The 13,771-nt window shown below is 35.6% G+C and overlaps 3 protein-coding genes across 4 annotated transcripts; all 3 read left to right on the top strand.

Moving 5' to 3' along the window:
• The first annotated feature begins 1,717 nt into the window (after positions 1–1,717).
• Positions 1,718–3,060, top strand: LOC112324902 (probable cation transporter HKT1;4). Its single transcript, XM_024589536.2, has 3 exons — positions 1,718–2,162; positions 2,338–2,556; positions 2,687–3,060. Exons 1-3 carry the CDS (start codon positions 2,074–2,076, stop codon positions 2,883–2,885), a joined length of 507 nt encoding a protein of 168 aa, XP_024445304.1. The 5' UTR covers positions 1,718–2,073; the 3' UTR covers positions 2,886–3,060.
• Positions 3,061–4,508: 1,448 nt separating this feature from the next.
• LOC18107859 (uncharacterized) lies at positions 4,509–8,564 on the top strand. Of its 2 annotated transcripts, XM_052449160.1 has the most exons (10): positions 4,509–4,779; positions 4,918–5,023; positions 5,145–5,329; positions 5,717–5,862; positions 6,268–6,359; positions 6,457–6,527; positions 6,558–6,797; positions 7,473–7,536; positions 7,791–7,853; positions 8,207–8,564. In XM_052449160.1, exons 1-10 carry the CDS (start codon positions 4,616–4,618, stop codon positions 8,390–8,392), a joined length of 1,317 nt encoding a protein of 438 aa, XP_052305120.1. In that variant the 5' UTR covers positions 4,509–4,615; the 3' UTR covers positions 8,393–8,564. The 2 variants fall into 2 exon arrangements, with proteins under 2 accessions (XP_052305120.1, XP_006372224.1); XM_006372162.3 differs by having other exon boundaries at positions 6,457–6,797.
• A 627-nt stretch (positions 8,565–9,191) lies between these two features.
• On the top strand, positions 9,192–12,101 carry LOC18107858 (pollen receptor-like kinase 2). Its single transcript, XM_006372161.3, has 3 exons — positions 9,192–10,011; positions 10,252–10,881; positions 11,100–12,101. Exons 1-3 carry the CDS (start codon positions 9,213–9,215, stop codon positions 11,777–11,779), a joined length of 2,109 nt encoding a protein of 702 aa, XP_006372223.2. The 5' UTR covers positions 9,192–9,212; the 3' UTR covers positions 11,780–12,101.
• Positions 12,102–13,771: the final 1,670 nt, after the last annotated feature.

Genomic DNA, 13,771 nt, shown 5'->3' with positions numbered 1-13,771 from the left:
CAGCAGCATCGCTCGTCCACAACGCCAGCGGCAGGTAAGCTTGCGCTTTTATCCCGCCCCCGCATTTTTTTTTAATTACCCTTCTACTTTGCATGCACGCGTGAATTAAATCACGCGTGCCTGCAGGCAAAAACCATCCGGTTCTGGTCTGAACCAGTAACCGGGCCAGGTTTACTGGGTCTAGCCCAGCCCGTACGGCTGGGTTAGATCCAGCCCAAAAAAGAAGAAATTTTAATGTTGTGCCAGGTCTGGGCTTTGGGCCCATCTGGTCCAAATTATTTTTTTTTTCTAAGAGAGTGTTTTGTCAAATACATCTTTGTACTCTGTCTATGTATTTTATTCCCTTTTTATTTTGATATGTAACTAAATAAGACTATTTTTTATATTAGAAAATTCTAAAATAATCTAGGAATTTTCATTGATTTATTTATGAATTCCACGTGCTTTGTTTTATTTTTTTTCTTTGCATATTTATTTTTTTATATATGCTGCATCTACAGGCTTTTATTGCTAAACGCAAGCCTATTATGCAATGTCTTTTTTTTTTTTTTTTGTCAAGAGCAAATAAAAAAAAGGAAAAAAGCAAAGAAAATAATTGTTACTTATTCATTAAAAATTGAAATTTTGCAAGCTTATTCACTAGTGCCAATGCAGGTCAGGAATATCATAATTTTTGGGTTATATAATATTTATCAATGCTAGAGTTGAAAATATTCATAAATAAATGTTCACTAACGCTAGAGTCAGAAATATTATATGAAAAAAAGAACAAATTCTTAGCAATTTTAGATAAAATCAGCAATGCAACATGTCTTAAATAGAACATTTAAGAGGTAATAGTATCTTCTTTTTCGCGTAACTAGTCTTATACCATAAAATTTTTATTAACCAATTAGGATTTCTAGTAACTATAATATTAGGTAACGATTTCTTGAACTAGAATTTTTCCCTAAAAATGAAATGTTAAATATTTGTTTGTTTTCAATAAATTAAAATTAAATTTTTAATTAATCGCTACTATGAAGTACTGATGGAACAATGCTAGGTTAGGAAGCTCACTTTGCGTGACGACAACGGATATAGAAGACTTGCTACTTTCTTTATGAAAATAACATGTGGAAAATCATGCCTTAATTTTGATGGCGATGGCAAAATCAAACGGTATCGTTGATAAAATGAACCACAAATGATAATTTTTCTAAAATACTTCTTGTCATGACAATAAGTCTTCTTTTTCTTTCTAAAGTACTAATCAGTCTATTTTTTGTAACACAATCAACAAGTAACATGGGAATAGGAATTTGCAGTTTAAGATGGATATGTGAGACTATAGTCATCTATAATTTTTCCACGATATGGGTCAGTGGGATGATTCGTGAGACCATTGCTATCAAGCGTTTTATCTACTAGATGGGTCCGTGAGACCATTGCCATCATCTATTTTTCTTCAAGATGGGTCCGTTGGATGTTGCCATCATGCATTTTTCCATGAGTTAGGTCCGTTAGACCATTGCCATCATGCATTTCTTCATAAAAGATATCCAGATTAAAAGTGTAAAGAGATTATTTATATATAATGTGACTATTAAATATGTTTTTGATACTGTGTTGTAAAATATTTTTTAAAAATTCTGTTTTTCTACGGGACGGGTCCGTCAGACTGTTGCCATCATGCAGTGTTTTTCTACGGGATGGGTCCGTTAGCTGGGCAAGTCCTCTATAAAAGCCTGAACCTCCTCGCTGCCCTTTGCAAGAGATTGTTATGTTGTAACAATTGATCAGCATTTATATTTGATTAAGATGGGGCTGTTCCTTCAGATGTTGATGGTTTTAGTGATGATGGCTTCCGTGCAAGGATGGCTGCCTCTTGGTTGCTTGGGGGAAGAGAGAATCGCTCTGTTGCACCTCAAAGATGCTCTTAACTATCCCAATGGCACATCCCTACCCTCCTGGATAAAAGGCCACGCCCACTGTTGTGATTGGGAAAGTATTATCTGCAGCAGCAGTACAGGTCGAGTCACCGCACTCGTTCTGACAGCACAAGGAATCAGGAACTGGGAGATTGGTCCTTAAATGCCTCTTTGTTTCTTCCTTTCCAAGAACTCAACGCTCTTTACTTTGTCAGATAATCGTATAGCTGGTTGGGTTAAGAACAAATTAAGGTTTGCTCTCGTATTACAAAATATTTAGAAGTTGAAATGCGATTAGTTTTTTGAAATTAATCATATAAGGTGTTGTTTAACAGAAGAAAATAGAAAACATATTTTGATTATTAAAATACTAAGAAAATAGAATATATACATTGAAATAGCTAGCTTTATCCATTTTATTTTTCAGGTATCTTCCTCCTTATACTTCTTTCCTCCCAATAAAAGATGACGAAGAAATATATAAGAAGAAAAGAAACAGAAGGGGAAAGCTTTTGGAGAATATACTGTTCTCTCAACTATCATATTTAGCTATTTTCATCATCCTTGTATGCATCACAGAGAGGCAAAAACTGAAGGAAGATCCTCTCAATTTCAATGTTTTGAATATTGTGGTTGAAGTAGTCAGGTACAAATATTTTTGCCCTTTTCTCCTTGGATCTTGACCTCAATTTTTAATATAATTGATGAAATAAATGTGGTAATTAGCTAATTAACATCTTTGATATTGATTTTTGATTTTCTTTTTTCTGGTGCAGTGCATATGGAAGTGTAGGGTTTACAACAGGCTACAGTTGTGACAGGCAAACACAACCTAATAGTAATTGTGTGAACAAATTTTATGGATTCTCAGGGAAATGGAGTGATGAGGGGAAGATTATTCTCATAGTGGTGATGGTGTTTGGAAGACTTAAGAAGTTCAATATGGATGGTGGCAGAGCTTGGAAACTCTTGTGATCATGGAGACATGGAAATATCAGCAATATATATAGTGTGGCGCCATGCATGTTTATGTATATAATTAATTAGTCCTCGAAGAGGCATAATTATTCTTCTCTTCTTTCTTTAGGAGAGAGCAGGTATTCAACAAAGCACATAATATAAAAATGAAGCAATTATTTAGTGTTTTTAATTAGAGTAGTTGTACTCCTTGTTTTTATATGAAAATAAAATTCAAGAATATATAATTGCTATAATTAATGGATTTAAATTTTATACAAAACGAGGAGTGCTACTCTTAGAATATCTAATAATTCTCGTGCAAATGGATATTTAGAGGTAGGCTAATTAGAGATATAGTTTTCATACTTAACTGGAGAATGAACTTAAAAAATTAGTTTGTTAAATTAACTAGAATTAATCATGGTTTTTTTTCTTGGTTATTGAGTTAATTAGATGAGTTTGATTAAGCACTTGAATTACTAAAAACTCAGGTTAGTCGGACAAGTTTTGCTAAATTAATATTTTGTTTGATTTAATTAAAAATTAAAACCAGTTCAAGTTTTGGATTTCTCATTTCTTATTAAATCAAGACTAATAACTATAATATATAATATGAAGTTTGGTTAGTCCTTTTATTGGGCTGAAACCTGATGCTCCTTTTCCGAGACTAATTGCTTAGGTTGGAATTTTGTATTATCTTGTGCCTTGTGGGATAAATGCCTCTACGTCTCTACCCTTTTGGCCTCGATGCCTTGTTACAATTATCTTCCAAATTTATAATAATAATAATAATAAAAGAAATGAATATATTTGTAAAACTTGACCTAACTGCACAGGATTATAGTTTTGAAACTCGGCCTGGTGGATCGACCTGAGACTCAGCTGATCTGAGATTGAAACAAGGTCGAATTGAAAAAAAAATAGAGAATGGAAAAACCCGGCGACTAGGTTGACCCGACAAGACCAGGTCAAAAACTCGGTTGCAACCCGTTGACTTTTGTGTTTTTTTTACTAAAACGACGTCGTTTTGATTTTTTTAAAAAAGAATTAATCTAGACGATCCAGTGACCCAATTGAAACCTGAAACCCGAACCTTAAACCAGGTCAGCCACCGGACAGTTCTAAAAACTATAATTGTAGGTGAAGTGGAGTTTCAATTAAAATAAAAATAAGATTGATATAATATAACCTAATAAAAAACTTGAATTAATCTATAATTTAGTTAGCTTGGGGAAAACTTAAATAAAATTCAATCAAAATTTATTAATTTTTTTAAAATGATATCTTTAATTAAAAATTAAATTGGTTTTCTTATAAATTCTAAACTTGATTTAGCAGTTAATCTAAATGATAAAAAATCTTTGATTTATACTAAATTGATCTAGTTTAAAAATTATAAAAAAAATATTAATAATTTTTTGTCCAAAAATAATTTAAACATTAACAAAATATTAATTAAAAAGTAAGTACGAGAATTTTAATAACTACACTAACATAAAATTCATTTATAAAAAAAAATCCATACCCTTCTTGTTAATTTTTTTTTTAAAAGTTTAATTTATCAAAAAAATAGATTTGAGAAGGGCAAAGTTTGCATATTTAAGAAATACAAGGGGCTAATTTCTAGGTCAATTTTTCTTCCACTAAGGGTAGAGAAGTCATTATAGACAGCACTGGTCTGCGCTTACAAAGATTTTTGCTTTCGCATGTTTTGAGCTCAAGTGGAAGAGTTTAATGGCGAAGACATGTTAAAGACTTCCCTTCAGACACTGAAATCACTTCCAATCACTACAAAACAACAGACTCGAAGATTTACTAAAAACTCAGTGGTAATGGAAGCTCAAAACGACAAAGTCTATGTCCAATATAACCACACTGATTCCTGCAAGTTTTCAAGGTGGACTGCCAGGTAAAACCAAGAAAGAACTCATCTTTATTACAAACTTTCCTTCTTCTTTTGAGATTTTATATATTTCTCGAACTGGGTTTTCAGTTTCAATCAAGTTAAACTTGGTTTTCTTGTTTTTTGATTATTTGGGGGTGTTAGGGAGAGCTTTCAATTCATGCATGCAAGGCCTTGGCAAGAAGTGGTTGATTTTTACTCCAAAAGTGTTAATGGGCAATTGTCATTGTTGGAATTGTTTGGAACTCAGGTATTTTTCACTATGGAACTTAAAAAAGTTTGATTTTTAGCATATAAATTGTGTTATTTGTAAGCATCCAGTGTGGTCTTGTAATTTTTTGTTGTATGATGCTAAAGAATTTTGTTTGCAGGCACATGATGTTCATTGTGATGATAAAATTGAAGAGGTTTCTAATGAAACTGGATTATTAGAGGGTGTTTCAAATGTAGATAAGTCTGGGAGGTGGGCAAGGGTAACATTCAAGATTGTGCTTTCATATCATGGAGGTTCATTTGATGGTTGGCAAAAGCAGCCTGGTTTGAATACCGTTCAAGGGTGAGTTGCTTGCCAGTTTCAAGTTCTGAACACGGAATATGTGATGCCTCATATCTTGCTCCTTTTCTCCACGACTAGTAATGAGGTTTTGGGGAAACAGGCATCTATTATGTCTCAAAGGAAATCTGTATGATATGAATACTGTTAGAGAGACTTTTACTCTAAATTACACTGTTTTGCATTCAAATATTTGATGGATGCAGTTATCTGGGTATGTTTTTATGTTGTGCCAAAATGCCCCAATATTTTTATCTTAATTTCTTTGGATTTACCTTCTTTTTTTTTTCCTTTAAAATGATCCAGGGAAATTGAGTTAGCGAATTCATAATTTATTTTTTATTTGGATTTGTTTTCATGTTCTTCTGTTCACTTCTCCGTGTCTTTCAGCTTAGTGGAAAAGTCTCTTGGAAGATTTGTTGATGAGAAGAAAGCTCAACAGCTAAAAGAACAATGTAAGCCATTAGAAGGCTGTGCTAGTGTTGCTGGGCGCACTGACAAAGGAGTGTCAGCTCTTCAACAAGTTTGTTCTTTCTGTATGTTAATGCCCTCTTCTTTCTGCAGTTCCTTATATTTTACAATACATTCAATGTTTTAGTATTCTTATTCATAAGGCCTGTTTCTTTCACTACTTTTTGTGTTTCCCAGCCACATCAACAAATATTGTGTGCTAAGTTTGTGAAACTTATCATGTCAGTTTTCCACCCCATTTATGATCCTTTTTTGGTTCAATCCAAAGCCTCAAATTTTCCTGTGATGAAAAAGTTCTGTTGACATTTTTTGTGGATATAGAAGATTAAAGTTGAGCAGAATTAGTTATTTTTTTACGGGTGATACAAGGATGATGCCTCAAAAATATTTACTGTGGGATTTCACAGTCTGTTTCATCACTTGTTCTTTTTATTGATTGGATTTTAGTTTTTGATTAATTGTATGTCCAGATACTTGGAGAAAAGATGTTAAGCCTCATGAAATTGAAGATGCCATCAATGATGTGGCACCGGGAAAAGTCAGGGTTGAATCCATTTCTGAGGTATCAATTACATTAAACTTCTAAATGCCTGATTTCATCCTTGTTCTAAACAGAAGCTAACTGTCTCGGTACTGATTAGTTCTTTAACTTGCTGTAGGTTTCACGTGCATTCCATCCTAATTTTTCTGCCAAATGGAGGCGCTATTTGTATATATTTCCTTTAAATGATGGAGAAAATAGGGAAGAGATTGAGGGTGAGGGGGGTATTGAAAATTTTAGTTCTCATGAAAATTGTGAAAAGCAAAGAAATGAATGTGGTGAACTGGCCAGTGAGGAGAATGTTGAAAATTCAATAATCAGTGACGAGGATGAACTTCAAGGTGCAAAGAAACCTAGGAGTTTCAGTGTATGCAGGGTTAATCAGCTTTTACAACAACTAGAAGGGAAGTTATTATCCTACAAAATGTTTGCACGTGATACCAAAGCTTCGAGGAATGTGTAAGAATAAAGAACAAAACGAAGACTCTCTACTTTCATGGCTAGGAAAGTGCGCCTTTATGCCTTTGGTCTATGAGTTGTTCTGGTCTTCCGATAAATGAGCTTTTGTTCCTCGTGGAGAATATATAAAGGGTTTATCTGTGTCTATCCTTCTTAAAGTATTCTTCAGCTATTGAATTTAGGAATCAAATTTTAATCTACTGGTTTGATCTTGCCAGCAAATTTATCTGTGTTTATGCCCTCATATATGCAGAGTGCACAGGATTATATGTCAACATCTTATAAATATACCTTAGATTCTTAATGAATCTTCAGCTCCTAGATATAATGCTGGTTAAATGAGTTTTGTTCATCAGAACCATCTCTGTAGTGAATTCCTTATGAATCACATTGGTCCTCACTCATGCATCCATGGCTTTTAGCTTTGTTTTTGGTTAGCTTTGGTTAGTCATTTTAAATACCTAAAAAAGAAAAAGGTTATTCTTAAATTTCCACTTTCTCAACCTGACTTTTTGGGTTAATGCCAAAAAATGGTGTGGGCATTGTCATATCTATGGGAAATTGCTGTTATTTCACTTAAATGTTGATTTAACAATAACTGACGAAATATGCAGTTGTTTTAATTTTATCTAAGAAGCCTGTAATTTGATTGCTAGTGGCATTTTTCTGTTACAGGGGTCCTCCAACAGAATGCTTTTTATATCATGCTCGAGCCACGGAAACCAGATTGCCTTCTCCTGTAAATTTTCTCACCATAACCTCTCTTGTGAAACTCTTTGTTTCTCCCTTTAATCACATCGCTTTGATTCTAGTGGATGGGTGGGTGAACTGGTATGCTTTGTGCAAGCACATGTTAGCAGTTTTGTGGAATCTATGAGTGGGAATGAATTCTCTTATCTCTTCCCCCCCTGAACATAGACTCCTTTATGAAGTTATATTTATAACATTTTTGAATATTTAGATGCATTACTAATGATGCTACTTCTTGTATAGGATCATGAGAAAGGGATAAGGGTCATGTGTGTTGAGCTCATTGCTAATCGATTCCTACGCAAGGTTTGTCAGTTAATATTTCATATCTATCACTAGGGAAGCATTTGTTTTTAGAATTTCCTGGCAATAATAGAATGAACCTGTAGATTCACCTTTAGAATTACTATAAAGTTCATGAGTTTGAAATTTCAGCTTGCAAATCTACTTATTAGTTTTTTTTTTTTTTTTTTTTTTGGGGGGGGGGGGGGGGGACTCCACTTATTAGTTTACTCTGATGCAATGCATGACGATTCTTTTCAAGTTAGGCTATTTCTCACCCAATCCCAAACACCACATCGGCCTCATGCTTTAACATTATCAGTTTGTTTTGGATCGTATTTTCTTTGCTTAACTATTCATAATTTAATTACTACCAGATGGTTCGGGTTCTTGTGGCAACCTCGGTAAGGGAAGCAGCTGCAGGTGCACAAGAGGATGCACTGCTAAAGCTGATGGATGCTACATGCAGACGTGCAACTGCTCCACCTGCACCCCCAGACGGCCTATGTCTTGTTGATGTAGGATATACTGAGTTTGACCCACGAAACTGCCTCATTCCCTAGATCATATCTCATGTCAATTTCACATTAAGTATTGCTTTCAGCCTACTTTTGAGCGGGTATGTTATGCACAAATGAGCTTTGGACCATCATAGGATTTTGAGTGATCCTACATGAAAATTTTTGTTTCCAGTGACTAAAAGAAAGGAAAAGAAAAGAAAAACATTACATGCTATTTTTTGCATATCTTGTTCTGTCGTTACTTTTTTTTTTCTTTTAAATATACATGTTATGACTTCTATAACCAATATTGTTTCTTTGCGAATTTTCTTGAAATCTTAGTTACGAAAAAGCCACAACTTATAGCTTCTTTTAAATCTAATTTTTTCAAATAACAAAAGCAATTACAATGCCAAATACAAACTTATATTTTTTAGATTTTGGTTATGTGAACTATCAGCTGCTTTGGACATAGAAGAAAAGAAAAATGAATAAAAACCAATTGTCTCCACCAGAAATTGTGTTTTAATTCTTCAGAGCAGGCATTTTATAAGGGAGGAAGACTTGGATTTCGGAGGAAAATAATGGATAATGTTATTTTAAAAAAAAAAAAAACAAAGTGTTTTGACACAAGTGAAATGCTGGACACAGAAATACGAAAGGAAAGGGCTCAGCTTGGTGTCTAATTCAAGGTCAGACCGGAGATCTCTGGTCTAAATCCATATCTCACTCGTGCGTTCTAACAAAGAGATCTGACTTTGTCAGAACTTTATGCAGAACCCTTCTTTCATTTGCTTATTGTAAGACAACCTATACTAACCTCTCCTATTCTTAGCAAACCAATTCTCTTCCTCTCTCTTGTCTCTCTCATATCTTTCTTTCTATGCCATCAAAACTTCTTCACCTTCCCAAGCTTCCTCTCCACCCCCTCCCACCCCAGCATTATAGTCCTCGATCGAAGCCATTCATGTCTGCAATGGGCGCGCATGCCCCTTCACCAGTGCGCGTCCCACTACTCTATAGCATCGTGACTTCTAATCATAAAACCTCATTTGTTCTTGTCTTTCTTCTTGTATCCCTCCATTTTGTTGCCTCTTTGGGACTGACGGACTCCGAAATCCTCCTCAAGTTCAAAGGTTCTTTAACGAACGCATCTGTGTTGTCGGACTGGAGTGATAAGACCACGCCATGCACGAAAAATAATGCAACAAATTGGGTTGGTGTAATTTGTGTTGAAGGGTCCCTTTGGGGGTTACAACTTGAGAATATGGGATTGGCTGGCAAGATTGATGTGGAAATTCTAAAAAGTTTGCCAGATTTGAAAACATTCAGCATAATGAACAATAACTTCGATGGTCCCATGCCAGAGTTCAAGAAAATGGTTACATTGAGATCGATTTATTTGTCTAACAACCATTTCTCAGGGGTGATTCCACCGGATGCTTTTGATGGCATTTTGAAACTGAAGAAAGTGTATTTGGCACAAAATGAGTTTACAGGTGCCATTCCTTCCTCATTGGTAGCCTTGCCTAAGCTTTTGGTTTTGAGGCTTGAAGGAAACCAATTCACTGGGAAGCTACCAGATTTTACACACAATCTCCAATCATTCAGTGTGTCAAATAATGCTTTGGAGGGGCCAATCCCTACAGGCCTCAGTAAGATGGATTTGAGCTCCTTTTCAGGTGAGTTGCCCTCTTGATCTAAAGATCAGTAATGGCGACAAGTAATCATCTTTACTTAAGTTTTCTGAGACTTGCAAAAAGTAGGCTAGACATTGATTTTCTGTCATAAAGATTTTTAGATCATTGGCACCTCGAGCACATCAATTCACCAAAACAAAATTGAGTCTTGGTACTATTTTTTTTCAGATTCCTGGTGACATTGCCAATTTGTTCACTTTTATAGCTTTTTTGGTTGAGCAGGAAATAAAGGTCTGTGTGGACCACCATTAAATGAATGTAATACCACAGACAACGATGGCCATGACTCTGACTCCAAGAAAACCCCAGTGCTACTGATCGTGATCCTTGCTGCAGCTGTGGGATTACTAATAGGTGCCATCGTTGCAGCTTTCTTATTCCTTCGTCGTCGTCAAAGACAAGCATCAGGCTCTATAGAAGCACCTCCACCACCAATACCATCAAACCTCAAAAAGAAAACTGGTTTCAAGGAAGAAAACCAAAGCCCATCAAGCTCACCGGACCACTCGGTAGGGAGCAGGAAGGGTGAAGGTCCAAAGCTGTCCTTTGTGAGGGATGATAGAGAAAAGTTTGATTTGCCAGACTTGTTAAAGGCCTCGGCTGAGATATTAGGAAGTGGTTGCTTTGGGTCCTCATACAAAGCAGCACTTAGCTCTGGGACAATGATGGTGGTTAAGAGGTTTAAGCAGATGAATAATGTAGGGAAAGAAGAGTTTCAAGAGCATATGAGGAGGCTAGGGAGATTGAAGCACTCTAACTTACTTCCTCTTGTGGCGTACTATTATAGGAAGGAAGAGAAGCTCTTGATTACCGACTTTGTTGAGAAAGGCAGCCTAGCTGCTCATCTTCATGGTATGCTTCTAGAACAAAATTTGGACAGTCGCCAAACATACATGGTGATGCTTTTCATCCATTGAATGTGTGCTCCACCATTGATGGACGGACATAATCGCTCTACGCATGCTTGCACAAGTGTCCATAGCATTCCTCGTCTTTTTCTTTCCATTCATTCATATAATGTGTGACATTTCTGTATTCTGACCTTGCTGCTGCCATCTGTTCCCTTTCAGGTCATCAAGCTCTAGGTCAACCAAGCCTTGGTTGGCCAAGCAGATTGAAGATTGTTAAAGGAGTAGCCAGGGGTCTTGCATACCTCTACAAAGACCTTCCCAACATCATTGCTGCCCACGGCCACCTCAAATCCTCCAACGTTCTTCTCACTCAATCCAACGAGCCAATGCTTACTGATTATGGACTAGTTCCCGTTATCAACCAAGAGAATGCTCAAGAACTCATGGTAGCCTACAAGTCCCCTGAATACTTGCATCATGGCCGGATTACCAAGAAGACAGATGTCTGGAGTCTTGGGATATTGATAGTTGAGATCTTAACAGGAAAGTTGCCAGCAAACTTCGTGCCACAAGGCAAAGGAAGTGAGCAGCAAGATTTGGCAAGTTGGGTCAATTCTGTTCCTTATGAAGAGTGGATTAATGTGGTGCTCGATAAGGATATGACTAACGTGTCAACAAAACCCAATGGTGGTGGTGAAAGTGAGGTGATGAAGCTATTGAAGATTGGTTTGAGTTGTTGCGAAGCCGACGTGGAGAAGAGGTTAGACTTGAAGGAAGCTGTTGAGAGGATTGAAGAAATAAAAGAGAAAGATAGTGATGATGATTTTTTCTCCTCATATGCCAGTGAAGGGGATATGAAATCTTCAAGAGGGAAGTCTGATGAATTCACATTCTCTTAAACATCTCGAGTATGGTTGAGTTAAAAATTGGATCTCTAATCTATTAGAGTGGGGGAGGGGGGAGATAAATAAGATTTTCTGCATTTGAATGAAGAGCCATGGGGATGATAATGCATAAGAAAATGAAGAAGAAGAGGGAAAAAAGAAGGAAATAGTCTTTGCTCTTGCATGCTTACCTCTCTATATAACTACCATGAAAACAAATAATACACTACTAAAATTCTTATATTAAGAGATTGTACTGCTATGGTAGTGTGGAAAATTTGGTGTATGGATTATTTTTACAACATCCATGAAATAGACAGTCCAAAATTCATTGAAATGATATATATATATATATATATATATATATATATATATATATATATATATATATCTCCAAGACTAAATGAGCTAGGGTTTGACAGCTTTTTCTTTCTCCTTGGTAGTACAATGGATAGCAAGAACATTCACACAAAATGGATTCACTTGGATCAGAATTATCTGATTACTTAGTGTAATGGATGCTGTGGCAAGTTTCTGTTAAGCAATTGGTTAATTTAGTCCATATAAACCATTATTGTAGCTCAATACTAAACAGACTATGGAAAGTCAAAACCTAGCTAAAGACAGGATTTCCTAATAAGAATAATCTAAACTGGCCCTTCCCTGCCTTACAAGCAAGTCTCTTGATGTATATCATGGCTGCCGTGGCCATTTCCAGCTCTGATCAGCAACTTCATGATGGATTCTGAGTATTGTACAAGGCCCTGGAATGGAGCTGTTGCTTTGGAGTATCGGCCTGGTTGAATAGTCATTCCATATTGTGACTGCATTTCGGGAAAATCAAGTTGGTCCAGTGAAGTGGAAGTGGTCTATTGAACAGGACAGGAAATCCTGTGCCTGCTGCTGAATCTGCTACTGAGAAATAGGAAAATGTTAGGCTAACTCAGGAATAGAACAGTGTGTGATCCCTGCCTCTTGGAACTCCTGACTAGGTCCATTGCCACCCTCTTGCCTTGTTCCCATGTTTGTTGTCGCTGCTGCTACGTTGAGCTTTGGCTCCATACAAATGATCATACCTGTCCAGTTTCCCGATCCCCCATGCCTCCACGATCGCCCACAATTCCTATCTTCTTTTGTGAAAACCTTTAAATCAAGTTATTTGATTAAATGCTTTTGAATATTAGCTAATCAATAGTTGTGATGTAGGAAAAGAGAGAAAAAAAATTATGAAAATCAAGAATCAAAGTAGAATAGTAATAAAAAAATCATCAATGAAGGAGAGAAACCCGATCTTGAAGAGACCAAAACAAAAGATACACACTCAATCTTGCATAAACTCTGAGTTCAATTTCGATTAATAATTCAAAAATCAAAATAATTGATGCTAGGTATTTATTTATACACACCAAACCAAGTAAATAATAAATCTTAATTTAATAAGAAAACTAAAATCCTAATTTAACTACTAAATTATAAATACTAATAATTTTAAATAATAAAATCTAAACTAATCACATAATATCAAAACTTTTAAATAAATAAAAACCAATTCTCTTTGCTGTCCTTCATTCTCCGTCAAGTTGTCAAGAAAACCAAAACTAATTCGTTCCTAGAGATGAGGATGGTATGCTAATTTCTCATAAATGTATCAGTCTAGACAAGGATAGTATGTAAGTCTATGACCGAGGACCATAGTTTGATTCGGGGATCGATCTAACACAAGAGTTGGGTGATGTATTAAATAGGTTAAATCGGGTTAATCTAAATTAATAAAAAAATTAAAGGTTTTGAAAAAATATTATTATATTTAAATAATTCAAACCCAATTTTAATCGAGTTGGAGGCTAAGGTTGACCAAATCAAACTGTACAATTCTGAGTTGATTTTCTTGACACTCAACGTAGGCTAGGAGGCATGTTGATCGGGTTCGGACGGACTCTTGAATCAGGCTAAGTTTAATACAAAAAGAGACTTGGTCTTGATATGTGAAAAAAACCGTCAAAAAAT

This window comes from Populus trichocarpa, chromosome 18, assembly GCF_000002775.5.
Source record: "Populus trichocarpa isolate Nisqually-1 chromosome 18, P.trichocarpa_v4.1, whole genome shotgun sequence".
In the NCBI taxonomy this organism is placed as follows: domain Eukaryota; kingdom Viridiplantae; phylum Streptophyta; class Magnoliopsida; order Malpighiales; family Salicaceae; genus Populus; species Populus trichocarpa.
The sequence above is the reverse complement of the archived record's forward strand: the minus strand, read 5'-3'. Positions and strand labels throughout refer to the sequence as shown.

Excerpts from the sequence above, each read along its gene's own strand:
- LOC112324902 (XM_024589536.2), top strand. The coding sequence starts at position 2,074 with ATGCCTCTTTGTTTCTTCCTTTCCAAGAACTCAACGCTCTTTACTTTG. Across the intron at positions 2,163-2,337 it reads TGGGTTAAGAACAAATTAAG|GTATCTTCCTCCTTATACTT; the intron begins GTTTGCTCTCGT and ends TTTATTTTTCAG. Across the intron at positions 2,557-2,686 it reads ATTGTGGTTGAAGTAGTCAG|TGCATATGGAAGTGTAGGGT; the intron begins GTACAAATATTT and ends TTTCTGGTGCAG.
- LOC18107859 (XM_006372162.3), top strand. The coding sequence starts at position 4,616 with ATGTTAAAGACTTCCCTTCAGACACTGAAATCACTTCCAATCACTACA. Across the intron at positions 5,330-5,716 it reads GGTTTGAATACCGTTCAAGG|CTTAGTGGAAAAGTCTCTTG; the intron begins GTGAGTTGCTTG and ends CGTGTCTTTCAG. Across the intron at positions 6,798-7,472 it reads ACCAAAGCTTCGAGGAATGT|GGGTCCTCCAACAGAATGCT; the intron begins GTAAGAATAAAG and ends TTTCTGTTACAG.
- LOC18107858 (XM_006372161.3), top strand. The coding sequence starts at position 9,213 with ATGCCATCAAAACTTCTTCACCTTCCCAAGCTTCCTCTCCACCCCCTC. Across the intron at positions 10,012-10,251 it reads GGATTTGAGCTCCTTTTCAG|GAAATAAAGGTCTGTGTGGA; the intron begins GTGAGTTGCCCT and ends TTGGTTGAGCAG. Across the intron at positions 10,882-11,099 it reads CCTAGCTGCTCATCTTCATG|GTCATCAAGCTCTAGGTCAA; the intron begins GTATGCTTCTAG and ends GTTCCCTTTCAG.